This window comes from Silurus aristotelis (assembly GCF_946808225.1).
Source record: "Silurus aristotelis genome assembly, chromosome: 1".
In the NCBI taxonomy this organism is placed as follows: Eukaryota; Metazoa; Chordata; class Actinopteri; order Siluriformes; family Siluridae; genus Silurus; species Silurus aristotelis.
Genome location: NC_139574.1, coordinates 34,972,883 through 34,985,858, shown reverse-complemented (window position 1 = coordinate 34,985,858; position 12,976 = coordinate 34,972,883). Strand labels below are relative to the sequence as shown.

Sequence of the window (12,976 nt, the reverse complement as noted above, 5' to 3'; positions counted from 1 at the left end):
TTATTTTTGAAATTAAAATGTCAAAATTAATACCTGGATCATATTTTTCATGGTCTTACAGACCAGAAACCAAACTGCTGTTAGAAAATTAAAGTGATTAGATTTCCGTAAAACGAAACACAACGTGGATACTGTAACATTTAGAGGATCTCCACATTAATCTAAAACCAACAACACATGATGAATTAGAATTTAATCTAAATTAGTTTTGCATTGAATTGCATGTATCTTTTTATTTATTTGTGACTAGGGCTCAGATGTCACAGATGGAGCATTCATACTTTGTTCCACCACGACAACATGGCTACACACATCACCTAATATAGCCACAAACTTTTTTGAAAACGTTATGATAGAGCACAACTATGAAGTTAAGTATGTGGTGTTTATGTGCTATGTCAGACCTTGGCTTTGTTTCGCTGATCCGTTTATCATCTCTTCTCTCATGTACAAGCACTTGGTCTCAACCAGATAATGAGATACATGTCTGGGTGTGATACTTCAGGTAAGCATGAAAAAATACTCACTTCAATGTCTGATTTATGGGGAATGCTAATTCCACATTGTCATCTGGAATTAGCTAAACATCTGGAACACTGTTCTGTTTTAAAGCCAGACATAAACAGTGCGTGTTTTAAAAAATGGCGCCACCGGAAATGCTTTAGGACCAGACATGCGCATTTATTATTGTTTACTTAAGGGCTGCTGCTCTGGATTATTTTAGTAATCGAGTATTCTAGCGATAATTCCATTGATTAATCGAGTAATAAGAAGTACTTTCTTTATTAAAGAGCAAGACTAAATTTTTTTTTCTTTTTAGAAACATTTACAATTTTATTGCTCAAATTGCATATAAAAATATTGGTGAAATCCATTTAGTGCATTTAATTGCCGAATAATATCGAAATACATTTGCATTGAAAAATTCCTTCCGAAGTGGTCGCGTAGAGTAAGTTATGGGAGACTACTCGTTTGATGGAAACTCATAATTATTCTCACTCATGTAGTTATTTATTAAATCTAGCACAGTATGGAGATTTGGAATTCTTGTCTCCGGGAAAAGCTGCTTGAGATTTCCCACGCATTAAATCTGTGTTTTTATCCCCAGCATTACAAAAGTGCTCCACTTCCCCCCGCCCTATGCGGACACTGCGGACAGATTTTTTGACCGCACTGTATACAAAATCAAAACATAAAAATCAACGTCAAATTACGTTAAAAACAGTAACCGAGCTGTGCGGTGTTTTCTGCATGTTTTAGCATCGCAAACGTTGGAAACTTTCTGCCGTTTTCTACGGCCTGAATCTTCTCCTCGCCCCTTGCTATTTTTTTCTTCTCAATTTTGCAGAGACTTCTGTGCTACCTGTCCAGAGCGCTCCAGAGTTTAGTGGGCAGTGCGTCAGTAATAATGGTTCGTGAAAAACACAGTGTTCAGTGTGTAGTTAAATAGACTAAATTAATTCGCCTCGATTCATTTTTGTAATCAAATCGTTTTACCTAGTTTAATATAGTTGACTTCCCTTAAAATAAATAAATAAATAAATAAATAAATAAATAAATAAATATTATTATTATTATTATTATTATTATTATTATTATTATTATTATTATTATTATTATTATTATTATTATTATTATTAATTGTACTAGGTGGCAATAAAGCCCTAAACACATGCACCCATCACTTCTGTAACATGTATAAAAGTAACAGCACCCCAGCAGCACTGGCTGTAACACTAAGTTTGTGGCTGCGTCCCAATCCGCGTGCTACCACACTGTCCTCTAACTGTGGAGATGCTCTCCTAGAGGTGCTCTTCTGCTCCGCATTTTAGTGCACTCGTTTTCGGTTTGGAACGCTGATGAGGTGAACGCGCACTCTCTCTCTCTCTCTCTCTCTCTCTCTCTCTCTCTCTCTCGCACTGTCTCCTGTGAGAAAAGCCACGCTGCCTCCCTGTGCTCGTGCACAGACGGTGTGTGTGTGTGTGTGTGTGTGTGTGTGTGTGTAAAGGCGACGCGTCAGAATCTCATCGCAGCTCCGTATCCCGTGACTGAGGCCAGGCAGCGGATAAGCTGCCGTCGGATGCGAGCGCGCGCTTGATGCCGCTCTCGCGCACCACCGGCCGTCCTCCGTCGCGCGCCATTAACGCGGCGACTCGCGCTCACGAGAGCGCCGGACGCCTTTATTTTCTCTCGCAGGTAAGCCAAGAAAATCATCAGCTTGAAAAATGTAATAATAATTTTTAAAAAATGTATATAAAAAAAAAACGTGCACAGGTTCATGGTGAACATGACGAGTCCTAAATCGAGCGCGAGCTGATGCATCACACGACGCAACTAGCAATATATATAAATATACAGTATGCTTCAATATATAGGGCAGCGTGTTATTTTCTAGGGCTCCTGGTGCCTCCTGACGTGCCGGTTCACTCAGTGCATTGCGTACGAAGTTACAGCTCAGAGTTTGATGTGATTGAAAACTCAGAGAAAACCAATATGAGCAAGACATGATTTTTTTTTATTATTTAATCGAGATCTGGCATCCAATCTTTAAAGTCAGCATCCATCAAATGATTATTATGTAAACAGTGCCAAAATAAATTGTAAACGAATTAATAAAAAAAAAATTTTGAATGCCTAATTTGTTTTGTAACATATGTGCTGATGTGCAAAACTTTTACTGAGGCTGAGGGCTGCAAGGAGTAATATATTCCCAGTACAATATGTTATGTACAGTATAATATTATTCCAACAGCAGCAATGAAATAATGTAATATTCTGTGTTTAAATTAATTCATGCATATTTATAATTCAGTTTGGACATTCATAACAATGGACATTGTCCCAAAGCAGCTTTACAGAGGTAAACAGGTTGAAAAAAGTATGTAAGTGCCTGTTAGTGTGTCCCTAATGATCCAGCCAGTGGTGACAGTGGCAAGGAAAATCTTGAGATGGCAAGAAGCAGAAACCTTGAAAGAACCAGAATTGTAAGGGAAATCATTTTCACCTGGGTGACATCAAATGTTCATTTATTATATGTTCATCATTGTTGAGGTGTGCTGTACAGTATTGGGGCTTAATGGAAAACTGTTCATGCAAATTGCAGTCCTAAGACCCCCCCACACACACACACACACACACAACACACACATATGTTGGCTTAATAGCTCAGACTTAATTTTATTAGAAAAGACTTATATAAAAAAAAACGTAATCAATTTTGTTGATATGATCAATTTTAAAAGAATTTCTTTTTATCTTTTGACAATTTTCTTATTCGTCATCTCTAACCGCACATATTGCACTTTTGCAACAGTTATGATTAAATATACTCCAAATTAACATTTTATAGCAATTCCAACAGGTTAAGAGGAGGTGATTATATTAAAGGTAGCCCAATCTGTAGTATGGAAAAACACTGAGCTGATCTGCCCCTGTGAGACGCCACTGTGAATGTGGTCAAGCGACTGTTAAAATGGGGCAGTGGGCTGGAAATACCAGTTCTCATAACTTGCCAATAAACCCTACCCCCAACCCTCCCAATTAGAAACACTAACACACACACACACACACACACACACACACACACACACACACACACACACACACACACACACACACACACACACACACAAACATTTACAATAATACAAGTGCCAAGACAATTATGTCTGGAATGTCATGCCCTGAGTGAAAAGCAACTTATCAAAGAAAAACAGGCCGGCCCCAAAGGTTAAAATACAAATTATGTGAACCGGCTGGAACCTACAAACAGGTAGGATGACCAGAGGTGTTTATTGCCACCTAGGTGAGATAGTGATCTTGGTCAGATAATAGGGTTAATACATTTACTGTTAAGCAATATGCAACTTGCATAGTTCAGTACAATTATACCGAAATATTATAAAAGAATTCCTGTCAGAAACAACATCCCATAATTCTGTTTAAATATAATCCTGACGGAAAATGTCCCACGTTTGTATTTGCAGGTAACATACACTATAGTTACAAATGTTTTGGGACGCCTGACTTTTCCAGCCTATGTGGTTCTTCCCTAAATTAAATTAGCAAAATTAAAGGAACACAATCCTATCCGATGTCTTTGGATGTGGTTGCATGAAATGTTCCCTTTACTTAAACTAGGAGACCCAAACCTGTTCTAGCATGACAGTGCCCCTTTGCACAAAGTATGCTCCATGTAGATATGGTTTACATGGGTTGTAGTTGGGAATCTTGAGTGGTCTGCTATACCTTTGCTATATCCTATTGAACACCTTTGAGATGAATTGGAATGCTGACTGCACCCCAGGCGTCCTCGTACTACATCGATACGAGGACGCCCATGGGGTGCAGTCAGCGTTTCAACTCATCTCAAAGGTGTTCAAGTGGTAAATTTTTACAGTTATTTGTGCTGTGTCTTTCCTTTGTGAACTTCGAAAGCTATAAATCACTGCGTTTTTATTATCCTACTATTGTGTTTATTGTAAAAGCCAACAGAACAGAGAGTACCATGAATGACAATCAATCAAAATGTCATAAATAGGAACGGTGTGTTCAGTCCAACCTACTTGACAAGAAACATGGCCTTTTATATAACTATGTCAATCACCAGCATTGCATCCTAAAGCAAAAAAAACTACACTTATACAACTTATACTACATATCGATATTTATAATTGAAATTCCTTCATTGACTAGCTAGTCTATTTTTTTTTTCTATAAAAATGGAAACACGATTTATTCACAGTTAAACGCTATTCAGTATATTATTTAATTAATAAGATAGTGATTTCTTATAAAATTCTTAAAATTTACTTATGCACACAGTAACACAGGTTCCAGCAATGCCTCTTCTGGATGAAAACTCTCTACCCAGTGACTCCCCTCCAACTGTGCCAGTTATCATCATTGGTGAGCAAAGAACATTTTTATAAAGGATCTAAATAAAAATTCTTAATTCAACACTTATACTAGAGTCATCGATTTTGGTATTTTCTTCTCCCTCAGGAAACGGTCCCTCAGGTATCTGTTTATCATATCTACTGAACGGCTACGTTCCTTACCTAGATCCTGCAGCCGAACACCCCAATCCCATACTTTACCAAAAACTACAAAAGGCTGAGCATCTGCCTATTACAGAGCAGGTAAGTCAGATAACGTTGAAAATATATTCGTTCAAATATATATGTTCAAATATGCATAACTGGGTAGAAGTTTTTTAAGGACAAAGAAATACATTTTTCTTACCAAAGCAAAAAAACAACCAAAAAAAAAACGCGGATACACTGAAATGATGGTATGAATTGTTTCACCTACTGTTTCATCTACTATAGTGTGTTCTGTGTGTGTGTGTTCTGTCTCTGTGTGTGTGTGTGTAGGATCTGGAATACCTGAGCGAGGGTTTAGAGGGTCGTTCTGGCAACCCTGTGGCCCTACTCTTCGACACACTACTTCACCCAAATGCTGACTTGGGCTTTGAGATTCCTTCAGTACTGCAGTGGAAGCTGGAGAAGCAGCACCAGATACCTCATCTGGTACTAGGCAAGGGCACCCCAGGGGGAGCCTGGCATGTGAGTGGTGTTTTTTTAAATGAACAAACACTCATACTTCCGCCAATGTTGAGATTGTCAGGGTTTACATTCGTTAATTGTTGTCAAAGAGACTACTTATGATACACAGGAATATTATTTGTAGATAAAATAAACCATTCGTCATTTACCACAAAAATTATTAAGAGACCTTTGAAAATGATGCCATTGTTTGCAGGATCAATTTAGACTTTTGGCAACAAAATGGAATGAAACAAAAATATACATTGTTAGTCTTCAGGGATGTGAATACTGACTGTATCTATGAGTGGACATTAGATAGATACAACTTTATTGTCATTGCATAGTACAGGATGCAGCAACAAAATGCTTCTATAGTAGCATTTAGTGCATTGTGCCAACTGACAAGTGCAGATAAATATATAAATAGATGTACAACTAATAGATTGATCCTGGGCAGTGAAAAATGTGCAGAAGCTATTGAGCAAGTACAGTAAGAATATGCTGTATATATATATATATTTCTTCCTTATGCCATCTTGGGGAGTTTTTCCTTGCCACAGTTGCTCATCAGGGACAAACATACTTACAAACTTAAGAACATATTTACGTTTAATCACCACATTATCTGTGTAAAGCTGCTTTGAGAGACAATGTTCATTGTTAAAAGCGCTATACAAATAAAAATGAATTGAATTGAATTGGATATATACAACCAACAGAAATGAATATATAGAATATGTACACATAGCACCCCATATTGACAGAAAAACACAGAATTGTTGACATTTTTGCAGATTTATTAAAACAGAAAAACTGAAATATCACATGGGGTGCTATGTGTACATTAATGAGGAAAATAAATTAACTTAAATGAGTTTAGCAAATGGCTGCAATATAACAAAGAGTGAAAAATTTATGGGGGTCTGAATACTTTCCGTACCAACTGTATATAGAACATCATCTAGGATATGCTGTGATTTTACAATTATCTACAGTTATAATTAAGGAAAATACTTAAAGCACTAGTGAGCCATCAGTGTCCAAGTAGTGTAGTGTAGAGTTCAGTAGGGTAATGGTTATTGGATAAAAGCTGCGCCTGAACACGTTGGTTCTGGTGCAAACGTTCCTTAATGTCCTTCTGGATCAAAGAAGGCTAAACAGTATGTGCAATAAGGTGTGTCCCACACTCAATTTCCTATATTGGCCAATCACATTCCCCTCTTTTAAGCCACCTATCCAGCTCTGACAGTTACACTTAGTTAACTAGCTGAGGAGTGACTGGATAACCTTAGCAGGTGTTAGCAAAGGTCATACAATCAATAGTAAATTGTTATGAAATTCAGCCAGTGTTAGCTGGGGATGTACCATTGGAAAGCATGAAGACACTATTGGCCTGCAATTAACATACAATTTAAAATAACTTTAATTGTTACAGTTTAGCACACTAGTCATAATGATTAAAAAGTTGGTAGCTTCTAATAAAATAAGTCTAATGTGGAAACAGGAATTAATTTTCTTGTTACACATCTGTACTTTGTGACAGTATAGTACATAATTATATATATCTTTGGGTCCGATTCCTCTCAAGGTTTCTTCGAGTGTCCAAAGTGTCCAGCTGGTAAAGTTTCTATACATGACTGAATTGCTCAGAATCAAAGGGATTCCTGATATCAGGAGACATTGCCGAGATGTAACACTAGATGCTTAAAGGGGCCTTGAAGCGATTTCCATTGTCGAGTCTTGATTGCAGCCGAAAGATCTGCATTCGCTGGCGTTATTAGATGAGGATGATCCAATCTAATAGGCAGTTTCTCACTAAACACTTGTACCCAAACTATTAAACTGCTAGTGTCATATCAATACAAAAGTGCATTTATATGGAGCTGCAGTGTCTTGGTTAAAACAGAGATCCCTACTTTTCTACTTCACTGATGAGAGTCAATTCTTTCTTCAATGCGGAGGTTGCATATCTCAACCATACCTTTTCAGCAGAGCAGAAGCTTGGTAGGCAGTTGCACTCAATAAATAAGAGAGAAAGACTTATTAAACATATTCTTGAGGGCTGCAAATAGGTAAGTACTTAGACTCGGTCCAGTGTGGAAGGTCTTCTTGGGTCAGTCCAAGAAGGACCCAATGGCTGCTTCTTGTAGTTTTTGCAAAAATGTTAAATGTACCTTAAAGCCCAAGATGAGTTGCTCAACAATTGACGGAGCATAAGTGGTAATTCATAAATGAGTAGTCACCATTTTGTAAGGAACAACTTCAGTGTAATTGTATTATTGGGTTTAGGAGGCGGGACTAATTGGCCTGTTTTTCTCTCTAGGCTCGATAGTTTTCTTCAGCACTGTAACTGTTGGTGCTTGTACTAGAGAACACTTCTCACATTTATTGCTTTTGGCTTTCAGCATGCAGCTACTGGGTGTTCTCTTGCACATTTTCCACATCTCTTACTAACGCTCAGCCATCTCTCAATCTGCTCCTTAATATGTATCTTGAAGTTCACTTACTGGTTCAGATGGACCCGAACGGTGTTAAATAATAGGCAGAATCCCTTTCGAATGGCTTTTCATTAGGTCACTCATCAGAAGAGGTGGACCTCATTAAAGCATAAAATTCAGTTGAGGATCATTAGAAAAGTTTAAAAGAAGAAAAAGATGTGGCATTGCAACAGAAGTGTCCAAGGTATTAACAGTAAAAAGTTTGACAGATGTCAAATGGTTCCAACTTTCAATTCCCACACTCTTTCTTGTTTTTAAACTCCCATATCAGGAAATAAAATGAAATGAAATTTCAATGTATCATCTGGAACATTCTGTCTTGAGATGGAATGATAAATAGGAGGAGTCCTATTAATCATTCCATCTCAAGCCAGAATGTTTTCATTGTACAGCAAATTCCAAACAACTAGCCCTGCTGTTCCAATACATTCAGAAGGAACAGTAGATTTACAGACCTAACAAAAAACAACAACAATAATTAATTAAACACTAAATACATACCTGGTCATAATCTGCAAAGTTTCATAGTAAAGCTCTCTAAAATAGAAACATTGTCTAAAGTTATTCTCTGATGAATATAATTTATATTCGAGCCACATCATAGGCAAGTTATATACACAAGTGACTTAGCCTTTTCTAGGAATATTGTTGATATGGCTAGCTAGAGTCCCAAGAGGTTTATTGTTATTGACTGTTGAATGTGCGTGGATACATATCCATGAACATATGCAGTTGGTATCAAAAATAGTTGATATAGGCAATTATCTAATGCCTATTCTATTTTTAATAGAATTCTATTATCCAATGTTGAATTATCATCATGACCAGTCACATTCTATGAAAGTTGAGCGAACCAAAATGTACACATCCACGTTGATTGCAGTTGTAGAAAACCTTGGAAAACTTGGTATTGATTTTGTTGTCTTTCTTTATCTCCAAGGCAATGGAAGGATCTATTCTCACCATTAGTCTGGGCATCTGGATGGAGCTGCCTGGGGTCAACTACAGGGACATTACGCCAGAAAAAATGAGGTACAGATAAAAGAAAAATTAAAAATCGAATTTATTTTAAAAAAAACCCTGTAAACGGCTTGAAGAGGGTCTTTAAAAACCTTAAGCGTGCAACCATGTGGTACTTTATACTAAATGTCAAATATTGGAAGTATCCATATAATGGAAAAGCCTTGATAATTATTCCCCTAATAATCACTATTAATAATAAGTTAATAAGTACTTGTAGGTGTAGAACCCACAGTTATTAGATAAACTGTAATGGATAGTATTACCAACTATTGTGGTGAATCTTGATGCAATCCTTGGTCTTTCCTTTAGCAATGTGTCCAATGATCGGGCCACTCCAGATGAGCTCTCCTCCTACTACAAGAATTATGTGAAGATCATGGGGCTTCAGAAAAACTTTTTAGACAACACCTATGTGACCTCTATTCAAAAACTCCACCGTGACCAGGACGTTAGTCTTGAAAATGAACAGGGGACTGAAAATGCCACTAAAAGTGGTCAGAGGAACAGGATAGAAAATCGCTTTGACCACTGCAGTCAAAAAGAATCCGAAACTAGTTACAATAGAAGGGACAATTGGTTTTGTAGCAGTTATAAAAACATAAAAGAGAATGGCAGAGGTAAAACAGAAGAGGTGGAAAGCAGGAAAAAGAGGAACACAGAGGGTATTAGAGACAACACGATTCCTCAGGGGTTTTCACAGGGACTATGGGAGGTAAGGGGTTACCAGCAGATTCAGGGGGACACCCATATTCCTTTCAGCCTGTTTGCTGAAAACGTTGTCTTAGCAACTGGGGCTTCTGACTCGCCAGCTCGCTTAGGTGTGGAAGGGGAGGATTTTCCGTACGTGTTCCACAGCGTACGTGACCTTGGCGTAGCCGTCAATCAACATAAGAACTTGGGCCATGCATGTGACCCAGTCCTGGTGGTTGGAGCAGGCCTTACTGCAGCTGATGCTGTGCTGTGTGCTTACAAGAACAGAATTCCTTTGCTGCATGCATTCCGTAAGCCAACTGACGATCCTGGTCTGATTTTCAAACAATTACCGAACACACTATACCCCGAGTATCACAGGGTCTATCACATGATGTGCTCTCAGACCTACCTGACATGTCCTGTTGCCAACCGTAGTGCCAACCCTGCAGTTCATAATGCTTCTGCAGAACTGTACCCAGACTACACCAGCTTCCCTGAGCATTGCGTGCATTCGTTTCAGCCAGACATGCACTGTATATTAAGGGCATCGAATGGCATTCTGAGAGCCTTCAAAGTCTCAATGGTGTTGGTTCTAATCGGCACCTATCCTAATCTGTCCTTCTTGAAGGAGCACGGTCGGTACTTAGGTTTGGATCCCGGCAAGCCGATATCCTGTAGGGACAACCTGGTGGATATTAACCCTTACACATTTGAATGCAGTGTCGAGCCAGGTCTTTTTGCTATGGGTCCCCTGGTTGGGGACAATTTTGTGCGCTTCTTGAAGGGAGGTGCTCTTGGTATTGCAAGCTGCCTGCACAAGAGGCTAAAACAGATAAAGAAGAAAGGGAATTCGATTGCTGATGAGGGCAGTAGTAGAGGAGGAGGGGGATTTGTCTGAAGTATGTGGAAAAATTTGTATAAAGAAAGTGGCAACTTATTTTTCCAGTTAACATACATATATTTTTAACTATACAGCTTTCTTAAATGGCAATGTGCCAAATTTGATCATTTTTAGGTTACTCAGGCTGATATTGCAGATAATATATCTTGTATTGTGTTTACTTGTTATGACATGCTTTAAGACACCCAATACGGCTTGAGATCCCTTAACAACAAACAGGTTTTTATTCTCATGCAAGCAGACATGAATAGAACATCAGTCAGATATGATGCTTATGGGACAAAAAAGCTGAGATTACTGGGTGCTCATGCAGCAATACATGTTTACAGCATTCATGCACTTGTCATTTGTAAATACTTTATACAGGTTTGTATAAATAAATTGGTTTCAATTTTGGGAAAAAGAACCAATTACGGAACGAAAATAACTGTGGGGAAAAAATGGATTGTTCAGACTTTTTATGGATTGGTCAAGAATGGTTGCTTCTGAGGTACATGGAAGCAGGCAGGAAGTGGATTGTGTGCACACCTTGTATCTAACCCAAGTGAAATTAGTAGTAGACTTTAATATTTACTACCTGGTGCACCATATGGAAAATACACTGATCAGGCATAACTTTATGACCACCTGCCTAATATTGTGTTGGTCCCCTTTTTGCTGCAAAACAGTCCTGACCTGTCGCGCATTACAGTACACAACTACAGTTGCTCATCTGTTGGACCACACGAGCAAAACTTCGCTCCCCACGTGCATCACTTAAGCTTGGCCACCCATGACCCTGCCGCCGGTTTACCACTGTTCCTTTCTTGGACCACTTTTGATAGATACTGACCGCTGCAAAACGGGGAACATCTCACAAGATCTGCAGTTTAGGAGATGCTCTGACCCAGTCGTCTAGTCGTCATAATTTGGCCCTCGTAAAACTCACTCAAATACTTACCCATGCCAATTTTTCCAGGTTCTAACACGTCAACTTCGAGAACAAAATGTTTACTTGCTGCCTTATAATTAATAATAATAATAATTTAATGATGAACAGATAATTAGTGTTAGTCACTCACCAATCATAATGTTTTAATGTCACTATTATGCCTGGTCTGTGTATGTCCTTACATTAATGTAGAGTGCTTAGGTATTAAGGGCTTGATACAGCATGATCTTTTAGATTGAGCAACTAATGGATAGGGCATATATAAAAGTGCTTATATAAAATTAACCAAAGCAAAAACAAACAAAAAAAAAAAACAACCTTTGAAAAAGACTATCATTAGTTGCTCCATATGATTTGCTTCCTATTCAAAGTTTCTAGTCTTATCGTTAATGCCACTAACGACTACAACATAATCCAGTTCCGATTCTGATCCAAACCCAAAAGTCAGGAAAAACATTCAGCCTCATTTGTATCGGTTTCTATTTAGAATCTTAACTATGCTATGAATTATGGAAAATTCATTATATTTCAGCTTATTGATTTATTTTTCTTTTTACACTTTTGTCCAATACAAAGTGTGCCTATGGCAAGAATGTCATCCGAGACCAATTGTTTAATTATTTTATCCAGGTTTCATGATGGCTCTTATTTACCTAGAATAACAGCATATACGCTTTTTTTTTAATTATTATTATTGGAAAAGAGCCATGTAAAACGTGGATGCAATAAAACGTGGATGCAATTATAATTAAAAAAAAAAAAAAAAAAAAAAAAAAAAAAAAAAAAAAGGGAAGCAAACAGAAAATTTAAAGACAAAAGAAGAACATAACTGGAACGTGGATCACAACGATCAACATTGCAAAAACAAAATTTCAAAGCTTAATACAGAAACTATATATATATATATATATATATATATATATATATATATATATATATATATATATATATATATATATATATATACACACACACACACACACAGACACACACACAGACACACACACAGACACACACAGACACACACACAGACACAGACACACACACACACAGACAGACACACACACACACACACACACACACACACACACACACACACACACACACACACACACACACACACACACACACACACACACACACACACACACACACAAGTGCCAATTATTGTGAACTTCAATCAGGTGTTACAATACAAAACACATGACTTGGTGCAGTGGCTGGTGGAAAGTGTAGTACTTTGGCAGAACCCTGACACAATGAAGCCATGCAGAAAGTAAGGAAGCAAAGTAGCTGGAAGAATATGTACAATAGGTACATTTGGTAAAATTGAAATAAGGGCATAAAATGTGTTTCAAGCTCCAGTTTGAACTGTAAAAAA

The 12,976-nt window shown here is 37.7% G+C and overlaps 1 protein-coding gene across 1 annotated transcript; it reads left to right on the top strand.

Moving 5' to 3' along the window:
• The first annotated feature begins 1,835 nt into the window (after positions 1 to 1,835).
• Positions 1,836 to 12,398, top strand: osgin2 (oxidative stress induced growth inhibitor family member 2). Its single transcript, XM_083537428.1, has 6 exons — positions 1,836 to 2,196; positions 4,825 to 4,908; positions 5,005 to 5,141; positions 5,376 to 5,567; positions 8,988 to 9,079; positions 9,380 to 12,398. The coding sequence occupies exons 2-6, from the start codon at positions 4,842 to 4,844 to the stop codon at positions 10,659 to 10,661; spliced, it is 1,770 nt and encodes a 589-aa protein (XP_083393554.1). The 5' UTR covers positions 1,836 to 2,196; positions 4,825 to 4,841; the 3' UTR covers positions 10,662 to 12,398.
• The last annotated feature ends 578 nt before the right edge of the window (positions 12,399 to 12,976 follow it).